Here is a 25,477-nt window from a genome sequence, read left to right as displayed (position 1 = left end):
CCGCTCCGCAACGTACAGCCCACAGCGGCCCCGGGCCCAGCGCGTGGAACAAACGGCTCTCGCGAGTTCGGCGGCTTCGCGGACCTTTCCTCACCGGGGCGTGTTTCCGGGCGGATCGGTAGTTGAAGAACGTGTTCTAGTGCCTAGGTTCCCGGGACTGGCAGAGGACGAGCGTGAGCTCCCATGGTCGGGCAGCGCCTCCCGGTACCCCGGCTCGAGGGCGTTTCGCAGGAGCACTTCATGCAGGACCTCTACCCACAGGTGAGGCCCTCGCGCTGGGCCGAACCGCGGAAAGCCAGGGATACCTGTCCCTACCACCCAGGCGGCTCCGAACTCGTTTCTGGCGGCCCAGGGTGTGGGGAGAAGGCGGAGGGCGTCCTCACATGGCTGGTTAACTCCGTGGCTAAAGGAGAGAGCGCATGGGGATGTCAACGGCGTTATCCATTACATTTCCCGGAGAGAACGCCCCACGTTTCTGGGGAGCAGGATAACAGCGGAGAGCTGGGTGCCAGAATCGTCTTGCCTAATAATAAGCACTGCTTGCTTTGTAGGAGTCTTATTACCTAGCCTTCAGCCGTTACCCTGGCAATGAAGGGAGATTTCTGGGTCATTACCATATCCTTCCACCTTCCTATCTTCCTTTGAGTTTCTTCAGGTTTAGAGGTTTTGGTGCTTCCCTGTTGGCGCGAATGGCGCCTGTCAGTGCACTTGAGTTACTGAAATTAAAGGAGTTTTTCACTGTACTGAGACAAAGGGAAGCAATGGTAATTCCCCCAGGAAACTTCCGCTGGTCTTGGTCTTGGATTTTGACTAATCTGGGTTCTAGTTCAAACGTTAGACTCTCTTACATGTGTAATTCGAAACGGAGTACTTAAGAGAAAAAATATTATGGGAAAAATGTGTTTTTACTTGCAGTGCTTTGTAAGGCAGTTCTAGCTCCTGAAAAACATAATAAGGAGTTCAGATATTTAAAGGAAAGAAATCCATAAAGTTGTAGTTAGTGTGCATATGGTAGAAAATACCCCAGCAATTTTACTTGATATTTACGTCTATAAAGGTGGTCATAGAGCTTCTTCAGTTCTGAGTATTATAAAATTCAGAGATGAAGGTTCTTTTTCTTCTTTTAGCAGTTAGTAAGCTACAGAAGATTCAAGCCCTCATTTATTTGAGGGACTAGTACTGTATGGTTGGTTGTCTGCCCTGCCTCAGGATGTGTTAGTGTAAGATGCCTTCAGGGCAGTATTGTGAAGGTGGAAAGGTTGGTTGTAAGTGCTATGTAAAATGTATATAGCAAAACATATTTTGTAATTTAATCTTCCCAGACAAGACATATAAATATGACATAAATTATTTCATAAAATGGAAAATTATAAACAGCACTCTGGTCAGGATGTAATAAAACTAGAAATTTAGGATAAAATTGGAAAACAAGAACTTTCTGCTTGGAAACTAAAGAAAAGCTGTGAGCGGGTATAGTCTCAGTCTAGTCACATGTTTTTTTTTTGTTGTTTTTTTTTAATTTTTTTTTTTTAGATTTCTTATTTATCCATTTTTATTGGAGAGAGAGAGAGAGAGAGAGAGAGAAAGAAAGAGAGAGGAAAGAGATAGAGAGAACAGGGGGAGGAGCTGGAAGCATCAACTCCCATATGTGCCTTGACTGGGCAAGCCCAGGGTTTTGAACCGGCAACCTCAGCATTTCCAGGTCGACACTTTACCCACTGCGCCACCACAGGTCAGGCCTAGTCACATGTTTTATGGTTATTGGCTCTCAAGAGGCAGAAGACAGAAGATACTAGACTAGTAAAGAGCTATGCCCAGGATTGGAACAACAACACAGTCCACTTGTCAAAGCAGTCACAGGACCTGCACAGGTAAAAAGGCCTGCAGAGACTCCATCTCTTTACGGGGTAATAGCAAGGTCACATTGCAGAAGAGCCCCTTGGATAGGAGATGTGATTAATGGCCCTTGCTGGAAAATAAAATCTGCCATAATTGGCACATGGACTATCCACTCATTAGGCATTTACTGACTGTCTTCCATTTATCAAGTACTCTGGTAGAAGTTCAAGTATAAAATTAAAGGGTTCCTGCCCTTTAGGAGTACTGTCTAGTAGGAGGTTAACAAATTGTCTAAAAGAGACACTATAGCCCTGACCCAGTGGCTCAGTTGGTTAGAGTGTCCTGACATGCCAAAGTTGGGTGTTCAGTCCCAGTCAGGGTACATACAAGAATCAACTAGTGAATGCATAAATAAGTGGAACAACAAATCAATGCCCCCCCCCATCTTTTTGCCCTCCCTCACTCCCCCCTTCCTGTCACTAAAAAAAAAAAAAAAAAAAGACACTAACCTGACCAGGTGGTGGCACAGTGGACAGAGCATTGACCTGGGATACTGAGGACCCAGGTTTGAAACCCCAAGGTCACCGGCCTGAGTGTCGGCTCACCATCTTCAGTATGTGGTCACTGGCTTGAGCACGGGATCATTGACATGACCTCATGGTCACTGGCTTGAGCCCAAGGCTACAGGCTTGAACAAGGGATCACTGGCTCAGCCTGAGCCCCCAGGTCAAGGCACATATGAGAAAGCAATCAATGAACAACTGAAGTGCCACAACTACAAGTGAATGCTCATCTCTCTCCTTCCCTTCCTGTCTCTCTTAATCTCTTGCTAAAAAAAAATAAGAAAAAGCAAGCTACAAAAGAAATACATGGTATGCCACTTAAATAAGAGGAAATAAAGAAGTATATATATTTATGATCATGTTGCAAAAAATATATACAGGAACCATAAACCAGCAATTAATGAGACTGGTTATAGAGGATGAGTGAGTACAAGGTGGAAGGATTTGAAAAGGGTGATTTTTTTGTATAGTTTGGACTTTGGGGATCACTAATGTTTTACATTCTAAAGTAATAGTATAATTAAGGATGAAGAATGATTTAAAAGACGAAACTCTAACATAGAATTTTAAAAAATAACAAGTGTATCCGAGTAATAGGGAAGACTAGAAGTAACCCACGTCACTTTTGAATATAATACTTTGATTTTATGTTCTCAGTCTAAAGACAAAAGAACTGTAAACAAATACTGAACTCTGGTTAACATTTTGATAGTTATATGACTTAGCAGTTGTGAAAGTGAAGAGTTACAAATATATAAACAATAAAGATTAGAATTAATCTTGTGATAAAAGTGTCCCATAGAGCCCAAGCTCTACGTCATTCAGGCGTCCCTGATTCGACTTCCCCGTGTAGTGGGACACTCCTGCTTATCAGCAGGGCTGGCAGCCTCTTCGAGACTACTCTTGAGGCGGCTATGAGAATGCTACTGTTAAATTCCACCAGAGGAAAGACACGACTGACACACAATTTAGTTGCAATAATCACACAGGCAATTTATTACTCACAAATCCTTTTGGCGTGCCTGGGTACAGCTTAAGGCCCCTCCACCCCTTCCCTGTCAGCGTGCTTCTCTTGGCTGTCCTTGGTCAGAGCTCAGAAGGGAGTGGAGACAGTCCACATCAACATGTGCGATTACTTCAGCAGGGGGCCACTCAGCTTTAGTACCTTTTCTGGCCAGTGCCTTCTAACAGGTGTCAATCTAGAGGATTATCACCTCAAACCACCTTTTTGGGAGTTCCTTGCAGGGAATCCCCTCTATGTCAGTCTACTGAAATGTTTATATCAAACCACTTTTTAAGATGTTTTTAACTTAAAGTTAATGTAAATAACACCAAGCCACTTTTTTTTTTTCCTGAAGCTGGAAACGGGGAGGCAGTCAGACAGACTCCCGCATGCGCCGGACCAGGATCCACCCGGCACGCCCACCAGGGGGTGATGCTCTGCCCATCCGGGGCGTCGCTCTGTCGGGACCAGAGCCACTCTAGTGCCTGGGGCAGAGGCCAAGGAGCCATCCCCAGCGCCCGGGCCATCTTTTTGCTCCAATGGAGCCTCGGCTCGGGAGGGGAAGAGAGAGACAAAGAGGAAGGGGGGGGGGTGGAGAAGCAGATGGGTGCTTCTCCTGTGTACCCTGGCCGGGAATCGAACCCGGGACTCCTGCACGCCAGGCCGACACTCTACCACTGAGCCAACCGGCCAGGGCCACCAAGCCACTTCTTATCTAGGTATAACTTCATACACATACTAACTGGGCCCTGCTTGTAAGTCAGAGTCTGTTTATCACATTACAGAGTTATGGCACCAAGTTACTATATTAATTCCTATCCAAATGGCATAACTTTAATTTTAATAATTATTTTTAATATTATTTTAATTACTTTTATATATATCTTCCATATTTTTATATTTCTATATATTTAATAACTATAACCTTATATTACTACAACAAAAAGATCAGAATTGGAAGTAAAGGATTGGAGGTTCATACATTCACATCCATTAAGTGTGCATGTTTATATATATAGTATCTATTGAGAGAAATAAATAGATTCAAGTATATGCATCTATGTTGTGTGTGTATTTATATTTTGGAGGGTGAATATATACACACTTTCATCTATATCCTAGCCCTGTGCACTGAGAAATAATGTTACTTTAATAATAAAAACACCACCCAGATTATGGTTTCTAAATAGCATTAACCAGTAAAGAAACCAGAGCTGCTTGAATAAATGACTATAGAACTGACATAAAGTATATAAAAGGATGCTGCTTTGTGTTATTTTGCCATGAAATACGGAAGTGCTCGTATAAGAAGTAACAAGTGCCTGACCTGTGGTGGCGCAGTGGATAAAGCGTCGACCTGGAAACGCTGAGGTCGCCGGTTCAAAACCCTGGGCTTGCCTGGTCAAGGCACATATGGGAGTTGATGCTTCCTGCTCCTCCCTCCCCCTTCTCTCTCTCTCTCTCTCTCTCCTCTCTAAAAATTAATAAAATTAAAAAAAAAAAAAAAAAGTAACAAGAGCCAGCTTTAAGGGGCTCCTACTGGCTAAATCTGGAATCATTTGAGCATCAAAATTGTATCAATAGATCATAACCTAGTGAATAAAATAAATGGGAAGTTTGATCTCATTTTGACACTAGGATGCCAACTACTACATGTAGAAGATGATGGAATTTTTTAAAAACCCAATTTTATTCATAGGAATACTTAACTCGGACAGGAATTACCATTTGATGAAAATTAACATCACAAATAATAGTTTAGAATATCATGTGCCACCTGATATGTTATTCTGAGAAGGACACAATACTGCTTCTGTGATACATTCCTTCCAAAAATGCATAACCTGAATCTAATTATGAAGAAGCATCAGATGAACTGAAACTGAAGGACATTCTACAAAATAACTGGTCCATACTCTTCAGAACTCAAGGTCATGGAAGAAAAGGCTGGAAAACTGTTCCAGAGTAAAAGGGCCACTAATGCAATGTGACATCTCAGAAATAGGGTGAAAATAACTATAAAGGATGTGATTAGGACAATTAGCAAAATTGGATAGGGACTGTTCCAATATTTGGATTAGATAATAGTAAATCAGTGTTAACAATAATTTTGATATAAGATATGTAAGATAATGTCTTTTTTCCTCAGGACATATACTCAGGTTTTTAGAGATAAAGGAGCAGGAGCATGATATCAGCAACTTACCCTGAAATAATTCAGAAAAAATTGAAATCTTTTTAATAATATATTCTTCCCTAACACACATAGTGAAAATGAGGGTAGATGGTAAAGGAAATGAGGTGAAATGTTAGGTAAACAGTTGGTGAATCAGAGTAGAGGGCATATGGGAGTTCTTTGTGATATTTCACAACTTTTCCATAAGTTTGAAATGGTATCAAAATAAAAAAACTAACAATATTTGACTATAAAGTACAAATATTAATTTACAGTTATAATAATAAATTATTAGTCAATTTACACTCATGAAAAGGCTTTAAATAATATTCAGATTTTTCTTATCTCTTAGCTATTGATGGTGTCACTAGTTTGCTTGGTTTTTGTTTTCCTAATGTTAAAATTTTGTTCTGTGTATATTGGATGGTTGTTTTCCTGTTTTTTACAGCATAAATTATCAAAAGGTTTGCATTTGAGCATCTTGGAATCAAGAATCATTTCTTTTTATTTTTGTCCCTCTATTGCCAAATACAACTCCTGATATATTGTTGGTTTTTCCTAATTTGTTTGTATTTTTTTGCCCACTCTAGAGAAAACCTCTAGTGTTGGAAGGAATTGATTTGGGGACATGTACAAGCAAATGGACAGTGGATTACCTAAGTCAAGCTGGAGGGAGGAAGGAAGTGAAGATTCATGTTGCTGCCGTTGCCCAGATGGACTTCATTAGTAAGAACTTTGTATATAGGTATTATTTTTTTCTGAGGTTTACTCTTTGGACACAAATAACTTATCTTAAACTTTTAAAATATTTTTGCATTGTTATACAACGACCATATGGCACTTCATCTTTTGGCTGGCTTGATATACTCATGGACTAGCTAACTAATTTTTAAAGAATGGCTTTTAAAGGACAAGAATTCTGAGTTTATGTAATTATACACAGACATCTCAAACATTTTTTTTTTCCCTTGGGTGTACGTATCCCTGAAACCTTCTGGAATCATAGAAAGAACAGAATTGTCATAACTAGAGTTAGATTACATCTGTAGTTGAGAGTGCTGTATTCATTCAGTGCTTCATTAATTAATTGATCCTACAACAGTAGTTAATGATTACCTAGAGTAATAAATTCTAAAGTTTTTCTTTATAACCATTTTTTTTTTTTTTTTTTTTTTTTTTACAGAGACAGAGTCAGAGACAGGGATAGATAGGGACAGACAGGCAGGAACAGAGAGAGATGAGAAGCATCAATCATTAGTTTTTTGTTGCGACACCTTAGTTGTTCATTGATTGCTTTCTCATATGTGCCTTGACCGTGGACCTTCAGCAGACCGAGTAACCCCTTGCTCAAGCCAGCAACCTTGGGTCCAAGCTGGTGAGCTTTGCTCAAACCAGATGAGCCCGCGCTCAAACTGGTGACCTCGGGGTCTCGAACCTGGATCCTCTGCATCCCAGTCCGACGCTCTATCCACTGCGCCACTGCCTGGTCTGGCCAATTTTTATTTTATTTTTTATTTTTTTACAGGGACAGAGAGTGAGTCAGATAGAGGGATAGACAGGAACGGAGATTGATGAGAAGCATCAATCATCGGTTTTTCGTTGCGACACTGAAGTTGTTCATTGATGGCTTTCTCATATGTGCCATGACCGCGGGCCTTCAGCAGACTGAGTAACCAGACTGAGTAACCGCCGGCTCGAGCCAGTGACCTTGGGTCCATGCTAGTGAGCTTTTTGCTCAAACCAGATGAGCCCACGCTCAAGCTGGCAACCCCGGGGTCTTGAACCTGGGTTCTTCCTCATCCCAGTCCGACGCTCTATCCACTGCGCCACCGCCTGGTCCAGCCAATTTTTATTTTTAATGGCCCTATTTTTGGAAAGTTTTCTAAATCCAGATTGTTTTTAATAAGTATAAGCCCATGTTCTGTTTTCCTGCCCTCTAAAAATGTAGGGCAGGTAGCTGCTATGTTTGGTGTAATCTTTCATCAACTCAGATAACTTAAAAAAAAATTATACTTAATTTTCTCTTTTGACAAAATAAAATACTGTTAATTTTCCTCTGGTTTTCATTTTATGCTTTAGCATGTCTGAAAAGTAAATAAGAGATTGTTAAAAGCTGCTGGATGCCTAAATTTGAAAGCTTTAAATGCTATAATCTTATAGCTTTATTATACTATTAATTACCATGAGTTTCATAAAAATTTTCAATTTAAAAACATCTTTCACAATCTGAGCATGTGCAGTTCCCAGCAAACTCAGTCTATTAACAAACCCTGTAGTTCACAATAGCCTGATTATTAAAGAGAGTTAGCTCTCACTGTTCTTCCAGAGTTCAGAGATGAGTTAAACAGAGCTTCTAATGTCCGGGGCATTTCTTTCTCATTAGTTTTCCAAACTCATGTAGCAGCTTGCTAAAGAATTTCTCAGTTTTTGATCCTTTGAATATTCACCAGCTTTGGTTTTTAATAGACCTTGAATTGAATTTAATTGCCATAAATTTTTCCAAGTGTAAGAATTTTTCATTTTTTATTAAATCAAGAAAGGAGAAGGATGTGCTGGATGATAAGCATTTTTCACCCTGCAGTTAATGATGTTTATTTTCCAGAGAGTTCCGTGCCATCGAAAATAGTTATTGAAACTTCCTCTGGAATTGCCTTGATGTTTTGTCATGTCCTATAAACTTTGCAAAACTTGTTTTGAAGCACATATATTATGTAATCGTTCTAATCCCCGCTTCCTCCAGACTCTTCACCAGTGCTACTGAAGAGTTGCAAGATTATTTTCTTAGTGCAAGAAAAAAAGAGATTTAGTTATTTTTGGCAGGTAATGAGGAATAGGAAAGAAAGGAGGCATCTAGACCACAGACAGACTAGAAAGTAAGAAATCCTACACGCATTTATCAGTGTTACCACTTCAGTTTAGTAATACTTATACAGATGAGCAAACAGAGGCTTAAAAACATTAAGTAACTTACCTAAGATCATATAGCTTAGGCCCTGGCCAGTGGCTCAGTGGCTAGAGTGTTGGCCAGGCATATGGACATCCTGACTTGATTCCTGGTCAGGACACAAAGGAGAAGCGACCATCTGCTTCTTCCCCACCCGCTTCTCTCCCTCTTCCCCTCCTGCAACCAGTGGCTCAGTTGGTCTGAGTGTGACTGGGGTGCTGAGGGTAGCTCCATTGGAGCACAGCGGCCTCAGGTGTTAAAAATAGCTCAGTCGATGAGATGGATCCTGGTCACTGTGCATGTGGGAGTCTGCCTCACTGTCTACCCCCCTACCTTAAAAAAAATCGTATAGCTTAAAATGATGGAACCAGGACTTATACCCAATGTGCCTGACTGCACAGAGCCCATGATTTTAACTCCCCTTTGATACTACCTCCCTTACTAGTCTGTATGTCAGTCCTGACACATGGAACTTCAATACTAGGTACTCTTTTTGGGGTGCGGGGGGGATAGATAAGTACTTAAGGCCAAGGAACTTCCCAATGCATAGACTTAATTTCCCCCTCTCTCACCTTTGCTTCTGCAGAACCTCTGACAGGTACCACTACCTAAGGGGAAAGGTGCTGAGGGGCACCCCGTTCTACTTCTTTGGACTGAACCACTCTATCTGCCATGCACTTGTAAAGGTCTTTAAATACTTTTGGGTTCTCCTTAGTAAAAAAGCTAAGGCTGAGCAACTGCACCAATTACAGAGGGAGCTCTGGGCTAGAGAGGCTTCCACGTTGTTCCACATCTCCATCTCTTTGGAGATGCTTTGGTAGGAACGAAGGGTATATGGTGAGGTTGGAGATGGAACACATTGAATAGGAAGATGCCAGGTAAATTTGTTGATATAATAGAAACTCTAGAAGGAGATTGGTCTGAGCAGATGGAGACTCCTTTGTCTCTCTTGCAATGCTCACTCTACATTACAAGCAGTGTCCTCAATTTCAGATTGACATTCATGCTCACAGGACCTCCTAGTCCAGAATCTTGCATCAAATTCATTTGGCTTTGCAGAAAAGCGCATTCTAGCAGGATAGTATCTTTTGGAGTCCTTATACCAATCCAGGAGCCATTTTTCTGGCTCACCAGCTGTGACAGCTTTGTTACAGGGGAACAAAACTATAGAAGTAAGTGCAGAAACACTCTAGCTTAGACACCCAGTAGCACAAAATAACCCATGACCTAGTCTTGATTCCTCCAAGGGACATACTCAGTTGCAAGAGTTATACTGCACACAGGGAGGTCAAATCCCCTGTTTCCTAACAAGTACGTATAGTCCACCACCAGCTTTCTAGTCAGACATAGTTCACCAATCAAGAGTTATTTTTACAATAAACAATATTACCCGATATCAGAGTTGACATTCCTCATTTATCTTAATCCAGTTTGTTTCTGGAAAAACATTGCTAGCAGAAAGTAAGTCCAAGGTCGTCTTACAAAGAAGAAAGGGTTTTGTTAATAACCCTTGCTCCCCATCTCCCCAGTACAGATTTCAAGTGGAATGTAAGAGTGAAAAGATGACTCGTTACCTGAGGTCTGGAGGCTGGAGAGAAGTGCTGGAGGAGGGGAGAGACTTTTGACCTGGGTGCTTTTGAGGACTTGATTGTCTTGATATTACTGATAAGGGGTCATCCTTATGTGGTGGGTAGTACTGTTGAGTCTAACCCTGGTTGGCAAACTGTGGCTCGTGAGCCACATGCGGCTCTTTGGCCCCTTGAGTGTGGCTCTTCCACAAAATACCACCTGCGGGCGCTACCTCGATAAGGAATGTACCTGCCTATATAGTTTAAGTTTAAAAAATTTGGCTCTCAAAAGAAATCTCAATCATACTGTTGATATTTGGCTCTGTTGACTAATGAGTTCGCTGAGCACTGGTAGAAGGTTGAAGGGATAGGATGGGACCTGGAGAAAAAATAACCCTCGAGGCTTGAGAATGTGAGGTAAAGGAAACACACTTGCTTCTGTGATGTTTTGCTCTGTTCACCCAGTGGAAGGAGCCAGGCCTTTGGGCACAAATATTGAAGAGTAAAGCTGTCAGTTCACTGGAATTCTCCTTGAGATATTCCTCAGAAGTGTTAAAATGACAGAGGGTGGTTCAGGAGGTGAGAGCACTGTTCTAGGCTTCTGTGTTCTGTGGTGGTGCCGAAGGCAGGAAATCAGTGAGGAGGGGGACTTCATCTTCATGGAACATTTGCCTACTCTCTTTTCCAAACAGCACTGGGAGTTGCTCCATCATCACAAGATGTGTTTTGCCATGATACTTGAAAAGAGAGAGCAATAGGAGCTTGAAAGCATATATTTCTAAATGTAACCAGACACCATAGAAACATTTCTCTGACAGTAACGTGGAATAGGAGGATCTTGACATATGAGAAGGATCCATCTGTACCATAGATTTAAAAATCTTTCATTTTTGAAATCAAAATTTTAGAGGACCTAGGTCAAATAAGCACACTGCTAAATGAATTTTAAAAATTTAGAATTCTACATAATAGGTTATAGAATTATGGATATTATAAAACAGAAAGTCATATCCAACTTGAGCAAGCCCCTATATATATAGTGATCAGAGTATTATTATTATTAAGTCCAAGGATTCTTTTGTGTTTATTTCAGAACTTTACCTTTTGACAAGTTCGTTCAAAGGGCAGCTGAAGAAAAGCATAAAGAATTCTTTATTTCAGAGGTAACTGGTTTTAACATTTTCTTTAGGAAGCATTCACATTTATAAACTAATGGATTTTCTAATAGGAGAATATTATATATACAAGGGCTGTATTCTTCTCTGATAGCCACTCTTAGGTTTGGTTGTATATGCCATAGATATTAGTTCTATTTACTGGATCTCAAACCTTGGCCAAGTTATTTTTCTGTGCCTCAGTATACTTGTCTATAGAATATGAAAAATACCAGTACCTATTTTATAGGGTATTTTGATGATTAACTAAATGTAATCTGTAGAGTATTAGCACAGTGCCTGAATAGAAACTACTCACTAAATGTTTGCTATTAGTATTACTTCCTTTGAAAATGCTTTGGTTTGACATACCAAGTTCAAATGCTAATGGAGATCTATTTCTATATTTTATTATTGTCAGTGTGATTTTTTTTTGGTATTTGCTGTAATTTTTTCAGAAGAATTTACTTATTATAATCAACCTTTAAATAATTCAATTTAATATCATGGAATTCCTAAGCACTGTTAGAGGAGTCGTGGGTTGGGTAGCAATGTCAAGACCTTTTGTTATTTTGTACAGTCTCATTAGTTGGGGCCACCCCAAAAAGAGCATGACCTTGGGTCACAGGCTGAGGTGGACCTGAAGGAGTTAACAGCTGGCAGCTCTGAGTTATTTCTTGCAGCTGAGCAGTGGGGCCTTTCCTTAGGAGGGGTCTGAGAGGTACATCTCTGTATCTGCCACATGCATTTGTTTTTTAAATCTTGAAATATTAGAACCAGTAGAAAAAACTCTTAGAATTTTGAAGAACGTATTTTGAAATGTATTTAGCCTGTAATAAATTTATAGAATTTACCTGATACGGTGCGATTAAAAATATAAAAATAATGACTTGGAAAGTTTAGTTAAATTTATGATCATAGATTTAGAATATGTTGTTAGGGTAAATAAGATATATTTTGAAATTTGTATTTCTTCAGATGGCCACCAGGGAGCATTAGTAGAAAGGGTAAGAAAATGTAACTTTTTTGGAAACAACTTAAGTGGGTTTGATTTTAAGACTCATTTCCTTTTGTCTTTACTTTCTAATTTTTTAAGTGAATATTGATGCTATTTTTCTTTGGGATGTTTAAGGATGAGAAATACTACTTACGATCACTTGGAGAAGACCCTAGAAAGGTAAGAATTCTGAATGTGAAACAATTGTTCAAGCTTAAATGGATGTATATATTTTAACTGGCAGTATAATTTTTATACTTATTGCTTGACATACAATCTGTTTTATCTTTTTCCATTCTTTTCTCAGTGATTTGTTCCCATAAGTAAGTACAGTTTTTAAAAGTTGGGCCAGACCAGGCAGTGGTGTGTGTATACAGTCAGACTGGGACATGGAGGACCTAGGTTTGACACCTTGAGGTCCCCAGCTTGAGTGCAGATTCATCTGGTTTGAACAAGGCTCACCAGCTTGAACCCAAGGTCACTGGCTTGAGCAAGGGGTCACTCACTCTGCTGTAGCCCCTGGGTCAAGGCACATATGAGAAAGCAGTCAGTGAAATAAGATGCTGCAACAAGTTAATGCTTCTCATCTCTCTCCCTTCCTATCTATCTGTCTCTCTCTTGCTTAAAAAAAAAAAACTTATTAGGTGATAGTTATATAAATCTTGCTTAAAAAGTGGAAAGAACCTTTCTATAAATGAAGCATATTAAGCGTAACAATAGTGATACTATTGAATCTGCAGTCTTGTTACACAGTCTGTATTCCTTCATTTGTTGGCTATCCTCGTACTTTAAAGCAGTGAACAGAGTTTTACTCCATTCCTCCTTTATATCATGGGCTCTGATTGGCTGCCTTAGATAAAATAAGCATTGTCAATGTTGTGTTTATTAAAATTCTTATTGTTTCTCAATGCAGGATGTTGCAGATATCAGAAAGCAGTTTCCTTTATTGGAAGGAGATATTAAGTTTCCAAAGTTTTTCAAAGAGGAGCAGTTTTTTTCCAGTGTTTTTCGAATTAGCTCACCAGGATTACAACTTTGGACCCACTATGATGTAAGCTACATAAATGAGAAATCTAAAGCTACAGTATATCTTAAACAGTTATAGATTTAACAGTCACAGTTTCACCTCTCTAGGCTATCCTAAAGATATTTGACATGTGCCTGACCAGGTGGTGGCACAGTGGATAGAGCGTTGGACTGGGACACAGAGGACCCAGGTTTGAAACCCCAATTTCGCCAGCTTGAGTGCGGGATCATCTGGTTTGAGTAAGGCTCACTAGCTTGAGCCCAAGGTCACTGGCTCAAACAAGGGGTCACTCGGTCTGCTGTAGCCTCCCGGTCAAGGCTCATATGAGAACTCAATCAATGAACAACTGAGGAACTGCAACGAAGAATTGATGCTTCTCATCTCTCTCCCTTCCTGTATGTCTGTCCCTATCTGTCCCTCTCTCTGTCTCTGTCACACACACACAAAAAAGAAATTTGACATGTAATTTGCTGAAACATGAGGTTTCAGCAGTGATATGGAGTGGATTACTAGCTAATGCCGAAGCCTAATTTCTCACATGTTCATTGCTCTGTGGTCTTGTTCTTGATTTGTCATCATATATATAAAGGATATATAGATACACACACAGGTTTTATGATTTATTTTTTAACATGAGAAAAATTACCATCATATGAGGGGGAAAATTGTGAAACTCATAAAAGTAATAAGGTTGTGGTATGAGGATGTTGAAGTAATCCATGAGTAGATGGAATTGTTATTCAGGAGAAAGGCAGAAGAAGCTTATGGAGATCCACTTCCAATTAGAAGAATATGGGGCTGTCTGAAGGTCTTAGGATATATATACGGTCTGCTGGAAAGTTCTGTCCGTTTTTGGAATAAAACAAATACGAATTTTTCTTACCATCAATAAACTTTATCAAATAATATAATTGCCATTATTATTAATGATTTCTTGCCAGCGTGAGGGCAATTTGTATATCCCATTTTTGAAAAATGTTTTATCTTTTGATGCGAAAAATTGAACCAGTGCTTGTTTGATATCTTCTTCATTTTTGAATTTTTTGCCCTTCAAAAAATTTTGTAAGGACAAAAACAAGTGATAGTCAGAGGGTGCTAAGTCCAGGGAATATGGTGGATGCGACAGAATTTTCCAGCCTAGTTCTGCAATTTTTTTTTTTCCCCCGTTTACTTCACTAAAATCTGGAGACAGGAAAAAGGTGTGTGAATGCCTGGGACAAGCCTAGGAGTGTACGTTGACAACGGCGACATACAAGGCCAGGGTGCTGAGGGCCAGCAGCCTAGTCACTACTGCTCGGGCCAGAAGTGCCATCCAGCTGCCCAGGGAACAAAGGTGGACGATGGTCTCCATGACAAAGGCCTTATAGACGCTGAGGAACATCAGCAGGAGGACAGCTGGCCGGAAAGTGTGGTAGAGGTCATAGCGTGTTATCATCCACACTTGGGCAGATGTGACGATGTAATGAACCAGACTGATGTTGGATTCAGTGCTCATCTGAATGTATTTCCAGTCAAATTCAATGCCCTGGGCTCCAACCCAGAGTGGGATGCAACCCAATGAAATCATAGATGCCGCCTTCCCAGGTGGGAAAGAAAGTGGCCAGGAACAACATCTTGCACAGCTGAACGAAAAGGTAGGTGACCCCAGCCTGGACACACTTCCAGAAGGCATTGTACTCGGACAGGCCGCTGCACTTGTAGGTGATGAAGTAGGGGAAGTAGGCCAGGACGAAGCAGTTCCCAAAGTGAAACAAGGTCATAGCGCCGGCCTCTGGCCTCACCCTCCTGGCGCCCGAGCCCGGGCCTGGCGCCCCTGCCTCCGCCGCGGCCCGCGCAGCCTGCTGGGAGTCTAGTTCTGCAATTTTTTGACGCGTCCCCAAAGCAGCATGTGGCCTGGCATTATCATGATGCAGTATGATGTTCTTCCTATTGAACATCGCCGGCCTCTTTTCTTGGACTGCTGTCTTTAAATTACCCAGCTGCTGACAATACTTCTCCGAATTGAGCTTTTTGTTCGGTTTTAAAAGCTCATAATTTATTGGTCCTTGAATGCCCCACCATATACACATTCTCTTATTCAGAGTCAAATATGGTTTAGAGGTGGAAGGGCCAGGTTTTCTGGGTTCACAATATGCCCTTTTCCTTACGATGTTTTCGTAGGTAATCCACTTTTCATCCCCAGTTATCATCTGGTTCAAGAAGGGCTCGATTTTGTTCCGAGCAAGCAGAGATGTGCATATGACAACTCGATCATCCAAATTCTTCTGACTTAACTCATGTGGCACCCATCTTGAATATTTCCACACCAATCCTATCATCCGAATATGGTCCGAAATGGTTTGCTGAGCTGAATTAAGCTTTTCTGTGATTTCTGTTGTTGTCAGAAAAGGATCTTGCTCCAACATGGTCTTAACAACATCGTCATCGATCAAAGATGGTCTCCCAGAACGTGGCTTATCAGAAAGGTCGAAATCACCTATTTCAAATTTTTCGAACCATCTTCTGCATGTCCTATCAGAAACTGTACCTTCACCAAACACTTTCAATAAATTTCTACATGCTTCTGTAGCATTTCTTCCTTGTTGAAATTCGTAAAAATTACAGTGGCATAAATGAACTTTATCAGTAGCCATGGGTACACTATCGCTTCACACATAAGACTAATGTGAGTCAACTTTGTTTTAGTTAATTTGCTACGTCAGTATATATACATTAAGTGATAAAAATAGGCACACATGCGCCAAATAAACATGTGCTTACGTGTCAAAACTTGTGATAGAAACGGACAGAACTTTCCGGTAGACCTGATATTCCCTGAGAATATCAAATGTCTACTGTATTTGTTGAGTAGAAAGATGTGTAGATTATTGAACTTGATAATTTATTTAATGGTGTTTTAATTGTATTTGCTTAAATATCTGTAGATAAATGTTTTAAAACGAATCTAGTATTGTGTATGGTTTGGTGTTGGGTGAAGAAATTTAGGAAGCTAAAAATAATACATATTACATTTATAAAGGAATTTTTTTAAAAGTTCTAAATCCAACTATTTTAATTTTTAAAAGTGTGTTTTATAATTCAGCTGAGGACCTTGGGAGGATTTTAACATAGCACCTCTATAATTAAGTGAGGTAGACATCTTAGAGTATTGTTATTTTTGGAGGTTTTATGTAAGTGATACAGTGAGAAAGTGATGTGAAAACTTAGATACATTTTTAATTGCATTTCATGACTACATTTTAAATTTTAAGTACTATCCCTTTTATATTGAATTATAATGAAATATTATAAAGTGTTTCTTAAATTAAAAATAGGTCAAAGGAATGCTGGTTATAGTTATTACAAGGTTTTATATATAAAGGGTTAGTGGTAAAAGGAGGAATGCTTAGGTAGTTGTGTTCTGTACATAATCATGAATATATCTATTGCGTAGTATTTATTTTAATTCCTTAGTTGAGAAGTACGTAGCTCTGAATTTTAACATTTTTCACAATTTCTACCAACAAAGCACACCCTTGCATACACAATAGTCAAGATTACTCTATTTAGAAATTAAAATGTGTATAAAATTATGGTTGGCCACATATTATAAGTTATTATAAGAGCACTGGTTGCCGCAGTACCTTATATTTTCCCAACATCTAATATTTCTAAGTGCTTTTAATCTGTTGTGGAATGTTGGCCTTATAGTATTCCTTGACAGACAAGTAATATAAACTAATAAGGGGAGCCTTAAATAGGTGTAACTACCCTCACTATTGTAATGGTTGGGCAAGGGCAAATATGTTTGAATTCAGACTTCCTAATGGCTTGCCAACCCTTTCCATTTTAAAGCAGTGCCACAGGGGGAGAAAATTATATATATAAAATATATATTTTTTATTTATTTATTTTTAAGTGAGAGGAGGGGAGATAGACTCCCTCATGCGCCCCAACTGGGATCCACCTGGCAGCCCTGTCTGGAGTTGATGATGCTCTGACCACCCAGGGCCAGTGGCGACAGAGCTATTCGCAGCACATGAGGTGGAGTTTCCATGGAGCCATCCTCAGTGCCTGGGGCCCATGTGCTCGAATCAGGGGAGTCATTGGCTGTGGGAGAGGGAGAGAGAGAGAGAGGGAGGAGAGGAAGGTGGGAAGAATCAGATGGTCACCTCTTCTGTGTGCCCTAACTGGGAATCAAGCCGGGGATTTCCACATGCTGGGTCATTGCTCTACCACTGAGCCATTGCCCAGGGCCGGAAATATCTTTAATTAAAGGAACAGTTGTGTTTGTAATACAAATGTTTTCATTGTTACATTAGACCATGACTATAAGAGTGATAGATAATGTGAATCAAGGCTTATTACAGGATAAGGTTTACAGTTCACTGTTTGGAATACCATTGGTTCTTTTTGTGAATTTTAGATATTGTTTATTCATAAATTCTTATTTGTCTTCAGGTAATGGATAACATCTTAATACAAGTGACAGGAAAAAAACGTATTGTACTGTTCAGTCCTCGAGATGCACAGTATTTATATTTATCAGGTACTTTTTCAAAAAAGTTATTGTTTTTGAAGTCTGGTTTTTTCAAGTACTCTTTTTGAGAAATCTCTTTATTCTCATAGAAAAAATTTTTAGGGCTTCTTCCTAAAAATGGATTATGTTATCCATTGTGTATGTGTATACATGTAATGTTAGGCTCTGTGAAGAATGAGATTTACAGATTTTCTTAATTGTATTACATGGATGTCAATGGTCACAAATAAAGGATGGGTCATTGAAAAATGTGTTAGGTTTCAGGAGAATAGTAATTGTTTTCACAGTTTGGGTACAGTAAGTAATGTATAAAAAAGAACAGATTTTCAAATTTATATTTGTAATTTAAAAAATGCTAACCTTACTCAATATATATTATTCTTTTTGGAACTTTTCAGGTACTAAATCAGAAGTACTGGATATAGATAACCCAGACTTAGTTAAATATCCACTGTTTTCCAAAGCTAGAAGATATGAATGTTCCCTTAAAGCTGGAGATGTCTTATTCATTCCTGGTAAGATTTCTAGACCTCTGTAATTTGCTGTTTACAAAATATGTACTCTATCACTCATCTATTACATGATATTTTAGTACAAAGGTATATTTTTGGCTCTGGCTGGCCAGCTTACTCAGTGGATAGAGCATTGGCCTGGCATATGGACTCCCTGGGTTCAGTTCCTGGTCGGGGAACACAGGAGAAGCTACCATCTGTTACTCGCTTCCTCTTCTTCCTCTTCTCGCCCTATTCCCATCCTGCAGCCAGTGGCTCTGATTGGTTTGAGCCTTGCCCCAGGCACTAAGGATAACTCATTGGTCTCAGCGTCAGCCTCAGGTGCTAAAAATAGCCTGGTACTCGAGCACTGGCCCATGATGGAGTTGCCGGGTGGATCCTGGTCAGGGTGTGTGCAGGAGTCTATCTCACTATCTCCCCTCTTCTCACTTAAAAAAGAAAAAAAAAGCATGTGTTTAAAGTATGCTTAGACAAATTTTTATAAAATTAAGTCTTGCTTTTCAAAGGCAACCTAAAATATATATTTATACTCTAAATCAGGGGTCGGGAACCTTTTTGGCTGTAAGAGAGCCATGAATGCCACATATTTTAAAATGTAATTCCATGAGACCCATACAACAACCCGTGTATGTTATGCATTATCCTATAAAAATTTGGTGTTATCCCAGAGGACAGCTGTGATTGGCTCCAGCCACCCGCAACCATGAACATGAGCGGTAGGAAATGAATGAATTGTAATACATGAGAATGTTTTATATTTTTCAAGTTATTATTTTTTTTATTAAAGATTTGTCTGTGAGCCAGATGCAGCCATCAAAAGAGCCGCATCTGGCTTGTGAGCCATAGGTTCCCGACCCCTGCTCTAAATTAAATGACATCAAGCAAGATGCTTTCTATCTGGGAATAGATTATACCTGGTTGTTCTTTATAATCATTTTATTTTAACTATGTCAGTTAAGTATTTATCAGGAAATGGTAAATATACTTCAAAGCAAAAATAGATTAGAGATATTATAACTAGTATCAAAATGATTTATAATCAGTAATCCATCTTTTTAGTGATAGAATGAAATAAAAAAGAAATAAAATCTGCTGATCTCATTTGGAGCTAGAGTATAATAAAATCCTTGAGAACAGGAACCATATTTTGTTAATCTTCATATTCCCCAAGGGGCTTGATACAATGTCCTTTGCATAATTGTCCATAAAACTTTGACACATTGACTTCTTATTATATTCATTGAAAACACCAGCACACTAGTCTTTAAATCTATTGCCATTATTTATTTATTCATTCATTTTTATCTTTAGAGCATGGTTAAGGGCTATGTAGTTTTCCTTTATTCACAAACTTATAAAAAAACAAAAAAAGCCAGAAAAACTGAACATCTGCATTTATTTTGAAATATAAGCAAAAACCCCATCTTTGGATTTAAATTGAACAGAATGGTTAGCATTTTTCTTATTATACTGAATAAGGAAAAAAAGATTCTGAAAGAAAGAATGGTTAAGATTAAAACCATGTTTGAAAACTGGTTTTGCAAATCAAAACTTTTTGTTTTTCCTATGGCTTTGAGGTTTTTTATAAATTTAACATAAGTCTTCTTTTCACCCTTTCACTAGCTTACCCACTTTTTTGATGTGATTAGTATTTCCTCTTTGTCATACTGTGCTATTGCTTTAGTATTCTGGTAGTGCCTACATTTTGAAAAAATGTTTAGACTCAATTAAAAACAAAGAAGTAAACTTTGTAGTGGAAGTAAAAAATTAATTAGCTATAAAATATGATAAAGATTACTCATTCTCTCTACTAAAATTCAGGAGTGAGTCAAAGTAGGTTTATAGTTGTAATACAAATAAATAATACAATAATTAATAAATAATAGAAGAATAAACTCATATAATCGTAAACCTACTTTTGCCCACTCTTATATTTGCTTTAGTTTTATATACTTACTGAAGAAGAGCTGAAAGAAATAAGAGCATAATTGCATTAGATATATAAAACTGAGGAGGCTACATTGAATACAAATTTAAGCAAGTTAGAAAAGCAGATGCAGCTCAAACAGGAAGTTTTAGAGAACAAAAGTATTGTACTGAGTCAGAAAAGGTCAATATACTCCTCAAATAATTGAAATGTTCTGTGTACAGAAAATAAATACTTTTGATGTGGTTGTGTGACTCAGGAAGTGTAAACAAGTAACACAAAACACAGTCCCAAATTATAGAAGTACAAAACAAATATAACTTAATTATGTCTTTCAAGTTAAAAAATTGCTATTTCCAAAGGTTTTAAATGTAGGGTTGTGCTACTGACACTTTAAATTGGTTGGCAATTCATAAAAGTTAAAATGATTCTGTTAAAAGCTGGGAGTGTGCTAACGAAGGGATCTAGTTACAAGAATTATTTCTTACATTGGTTATATGCAATACGTGATATTTCACTGACATTTTGGGATTTTTTTTTTAACTGTAGATTTTATTTTTAACTTCTTAAAAATTTTTCTTTAGCATTATGGTTCCATAATGTAATTTCTGAAGAGTTTGGAGTGGGAGTGAATGTCTTTTGGAAGCACCTTCCGTCTGAATGCTATGATAAAACCGATACCTATGGAAACAAAGATCCTACAGCAGCATCAAGAGCTGCACAAATTTTGGACAGAGCCTTAAAAACACTGGCTGAATTACCAGAGGAATACAGGGACTTCTATGCACGGCGAATGGTCTTACACATTCAAGACAAAGCCTATAGCAGAAACTTTGAGTAAATAACGAAGGGAATGCAATTAATATAAACTTTTAAATACAGTTCAGCTCAAATATTAGAATATAACAAGATACAAATTAAGATTCTGTTGAAAGAGGAAAGATAAATCAATTTAAGATGTATAGGCCCTGGCTAGTTGGCTCAGTGGTAGAGCCTCGGCCGGCATGTGGATGTCCTGGGTTCAATTCCTGGTCAGGGCACACAGAGGCCACCATTTGCTTCTCCACCCCGCTCCCCTCCCACTCCCTTCCCCTCTTGCAGCCATGGCTGGATTGGTTTGAGCCTATAACCCTGAGCCAGGAGGATGGCTCTATGGAGCCTCCACCTGGGGCGCTAAAAATAGCTTGGTCGTGAGCATGGCCCCGGATGGGGTTGCCAGGTGGATCCCAGTCAGGGCACATGTGGGAGTCTGTCTCCCTCTTCTTGCTTGGGAAAAAAAAAAGGATGTACAGATTAAATAAGTACAAAGGGGTATTTAAGTGGTTTCTACTTAATACAGATTGTTATGGTTCAAAGAATGCTGTACTAGCACCCTTCTTGAGCTTTCAGATGTAAATAACTAAAACTTTAACTTAAAATGACAAGAAAATGTATTAAATCATTATAGATAAAGTCTGCTGGTGTTGGGCTCTAGTATTTCTGAGCCAATGGTTCAAGTGTCTTTAAGAACCTCGGGTTTTATTCCTGTTTTCAGCTGCAGCATTGGCATCATCCTAAGGCTGGCTGCTTTCGCGGAATGGTTGCAGTAGCAGTTCAGGCTGTGTGCACCTTTATTTACACGCAGTGGGGGAGTCAGGCTGGATTCCAGGGGCCCTCTCAATATAAGGAAGCTTTCCCAAAATTTGCCACCAAATCCTTTGGTCTCTTTGATCTAAAGTGGTTTAGGCCTGTCCATCTCTGAGCCAGTCATTTGCAAAGGTTATAAAATGTCCCTAAGCCAGTTTGGTCTACTGGAGCTGGAAGCAGAATTCTCTTCTCTAAGGCATGTGTGGGCAGACTAGATTGTTTAAATCAGGTTCTTTTGAGATAGGGAAAAAGGTGGGCAACCAACGTCTACTGCATGAAACTTTTGAGCTTTAGAAAACAGATGCCTAGGTCCCAATTTTATAGAATTGAATTAAGTGTTTTGGGGGGTTTGGTACTGCTATCTATATTTAATAGATCTTACAGGTTGTTTTGATGCATAATCAGTATTGAAAAAAACTGGATTGGATGATACTAATCTGGGTTACTACTTTTGTGATTCACCCAAAACAAATGTTTTATCTGATCCTATTAGTTTTTCTTGGCACCCAGTATTAAGTCAGGCCTGTCCCCTTTTTGTCTTTAAATGTCAGAAAATATTCATATCTGTTTTAATTTATACCTAAGGCTAATCAGCTTTCACCTAATTAAATTTTTCCCCACCAAATGCTTCCCCACCTTTCCCTTATCTTAAAGAAAAAAAATTTTAATTACAAATACACAATAGATCCCAATAATGTCATCAAAGACAATGAGCCATTGTATATAGATCTGTGTCATTCTTTGTTTTGAACCTAGTAATTATTTGCACTGTCATTGAAGATGAAATATATTCACTTGAACACAAATCTGCCCGTCTAAAGCAATCTGAGTATATAAGTTTGGTATGTTTTAATTAAGGAGAAAATAGTTTCCTCCATTGAAAATGATATCTGCTTATATCTAATGTTTAGAGTTGGATTAATTTCAAGTCTAAAAAGCAAATGACAGTAAATAGGAAAGGAAAAGTATATAAAAAAATTATCCTGAACTTCCTAGGCATCTCTGAGATGTTGAAGTTATTCAGCTCAACAAAAGTGAAGACAGCCTGTCAGAAGATTGTTGTATTAGCCAGATCTAACTTAGATTTTGATATTTGGTGACTTACGTTAAGCAAAGAACTTTTAAAAATACTTATTTTCCTTTTGGAGGGATAAAAGGACAAAACCGGTTAATTCGAGCAGGATTTATAGTCAGCTTTTTAATGAAGCCTCCTTGGTTTTGCCTTTTTTTTTCTAACCAGTAATCAGTGCAAAGTATATATCCAGAGCCACATAGAAAATTCAGAAGTAAAACAGATTATAATTTGCTCAGTGAATGTTCATTTCAATTCAGTTTTATTTGGGAAGCAAAGTGAATGAGTTAAGGCAAGTTAAATAATCTTTATGGAGATTATTTTGCTCATATTTTAAAAGAACTAAGGGTTGCTACAGAAATACAAGGAGATTGTTTAAGGGCAGGCTCATATTTGGTGGCTAGTGCTAGTTCCCATTTAATTATATTCCTTTGCTGAGAGATTTTAGGAAAATTATGGTATCTAGAAAGCTTGAGATGAACACTTTGGCAAGTTTCACAGTTATTTCCCTGGTCATAATTTTTAGTATTGGTGTTTAATCTTTTTTGCCTACCTGGTTGAGACCAAATAACATGTGATTTAATGTTCAAAATATTACACAATATTTGTGAACTGTAACTTCTCAGGAATTCCAAATTTTAGAATTTTATTGTTGAAAGCGATCTTAGAAATCTTCTAATAAGCCTGACCTGTGGTGGCGCAGTGGATCAAGTGTGGACCTGGAACACTGAGGTTGCTGGGGCAAAACCCGGGGCTTGCCTGGTCAAGGCACGTGGGAGTTGACCCTTCCTGATCCTCCCTCCTTCTCTCTCTCTCTCTCCTCTAAAGTGAAAAAAAAAAAAAAAATCAAATCCAGATCGTTTAAGTGACTGTCCAGGCTCACACAGCTGTGTGATAGAAACTGGAATTATATGATAGTTGTTGTGACCAGATTAATAATTCTCCATTAAGTGCAGCTCATCTCAAATACTTCTGAGTACAATATATAGTTATTCTTTGAGTACAGTTTCAGGGCTTGACCTGACCCCCAAAGGACAGTTTTTCTCTGCCAGTATAACTTCTCTTTGTACTGCTTGCTACAAGGAGTACTTTGTACTCCTTGCTAGACAAGGGATACAAAGTAAGACTAATGATGAACAGGTAGACAACAGAGTATAATATAAAAGTGGAATACTACACAAAGAATGAGGCAGATATGTATATGTATATGTACCAGTAAGGGATTTTTCCAAGGTAATTAAATAATAAGTAACAGATTTGAAATTATGGGTATGGTATGCTGCCATTTATGTAAAACAAAGAGATGCTGTAAGTAAACATACAGGGGTGGGCAAAAGTAGGTTTACGGTTATAATACAAATAAATAATACAATTAATAAATAATATAAGAATAAACTTTCGTGTACATTCATTTGTGAACCTATCCCTGTATATTTGTACATACATAGAATTAACACTGCAGGGATACTCAAGGAACCAGTGATAGTGGCTATGTCTAAGTTAGACAAGTAGATGAGCAGACGAATCTGCAATTGTGAATTACTTGAAATTTCTTTACCGCTTATCTATTATAGATTTTTAAAATATATGTGTAGATTGTAATTATTAGCTTTTCATGAACATTAACAGTATTGTGGTACATAATTACACTGGAATTCTATTTATTCACTAATTAAGTTCAAACTGTCACTTCCATGGATCAAAACAAGGGAAACAAAATCAACCAGGCTTATTTTGTATCTTTCTGTTCTTCTGAATACCAGCTATGTGAACATTTGGAAATAACTTCAGGAACAAGGCTTTTTTCTCACCTATCTAAAGTTGCCAGAAGATATCTAAGCTGAATTTAAGAAATTGACAAAAAAAAATGCAGGAAGCTGGAATGCAGGTCTGGGTGGAGTTGGAACTGTACTGCTGTGACTCCTTCTCGCAGTGCTGAAAAACAGATATAGTCAGGAGGAAGTAACACAGATTGGCAGTCACCCACGTATCTCTGGTGTTACCTTAATTTCAAGCATACAGGCCATAAAGTGTTTGAATGTCTTAAATACACCTAAATTGTATTCTTTTTAAAGGTCCATTAGAGATACTAAAACGAACATCTAAATTATTCTGCCCGTCTCTACCATTAACTTACAGCTATCTGTCCTATCTCTTTGTAAAAAGCTATCTGAACTTACAGATGAGGTCTGTCTACAGGTGTATCTTATCCTCTAGCATGTTTCTCTTCAAGGTCCCTAAAATACAACACAGTAGCTCTTTTAAGAACACTACCTTTTGTTTCATAATTTACCTCTTAAGCCTTACACATTCCTATACTTATGTGTTGGGACTGTTTGTCTATACTATTACTTCCTTAGTGCTTAGACTTTCCTTGTCCTTGATGGGTGCTTAGATATTACACGAAATGAAAAAAAAAATACACTATATTCTAACCAAGTCTCTTAAGGACAGCGAAAGGAATACAGATACCTGAGGTAATTAACATAGAAAAGGAAGAACTTATTTTTGAGAGATTTTGTTTTCTAGGAAATCCAACAGAAGAAATGG

At 38.5% G+C, this 25,477-nt stretch overlaps 1 protein-coding gene and 1 pseudogene across 2 annotated transcripts; one reads left to right on the top strand and one right to left on the bottom strand.

Moving 5' to 3' along the window:
* The first annotated feature begins 80 nt into the window (after positions 1-80).
* Positions 81-21,488, top strand: TYW5 (tRNA-yW synthesizing protein 5). Of its 2 annotated transcripts, XM_066346094.1 has the most exons (8): positions 84-261; positions 6,172-6,326; positions 11,187-11,256; positions 12,380-12,424; positions 13,158-13,295; positions 17,712-17,799; positions 18,189-18,305; positions 20,814-21,488. In XM_066346094.1, the coding sequence occupies exons 1-8, from the start codon at positions 184-186 to the stop codon at positions 21,068-21,070; spliced, it is 948 nt and encodes a 315-aa protein (XP_066202191.1). In that variant the 5' UTR covers positions 84-183; the 3' UTR covers positions 21,071-21,488. The 2 variants fall into 2 exon arrangements, with proteins under 2 accessions (XP_066202193.1, XP_066202191.1); XM_066346096.1 differs by lacking the exon at positions 13,158-13,295 and having other exon boundaries at positions 81-261.
* On the bottom strand, positions 14,264-15,042 carry LOC136378828 (BOS complex subunit TMEM147 pseudogene; annotated as a pseudogene).
* Positions 21,489-25,477: the final 3,989 nt, after the last annotated feature.

Source organism: Saccopteryx leptura, chromosome 7 (genome assembly GCF_036850995.1).
Source record: "Saccopteryx leptura isolate mSacLep1 chromosome 7, mSacLep1_pri_phased_curated, whole genome shotgun sequence".
Classification (NCBI taxonomy): Eukaryota; Metazoa; Chordata; class Mammalia; order Chiroptera; family Emballonuridae; genus Saccopteryx; species Saccopteryx leptura.
This window is presented reverse-complemented; position numbering and strand designations above follow the sequence as displayed.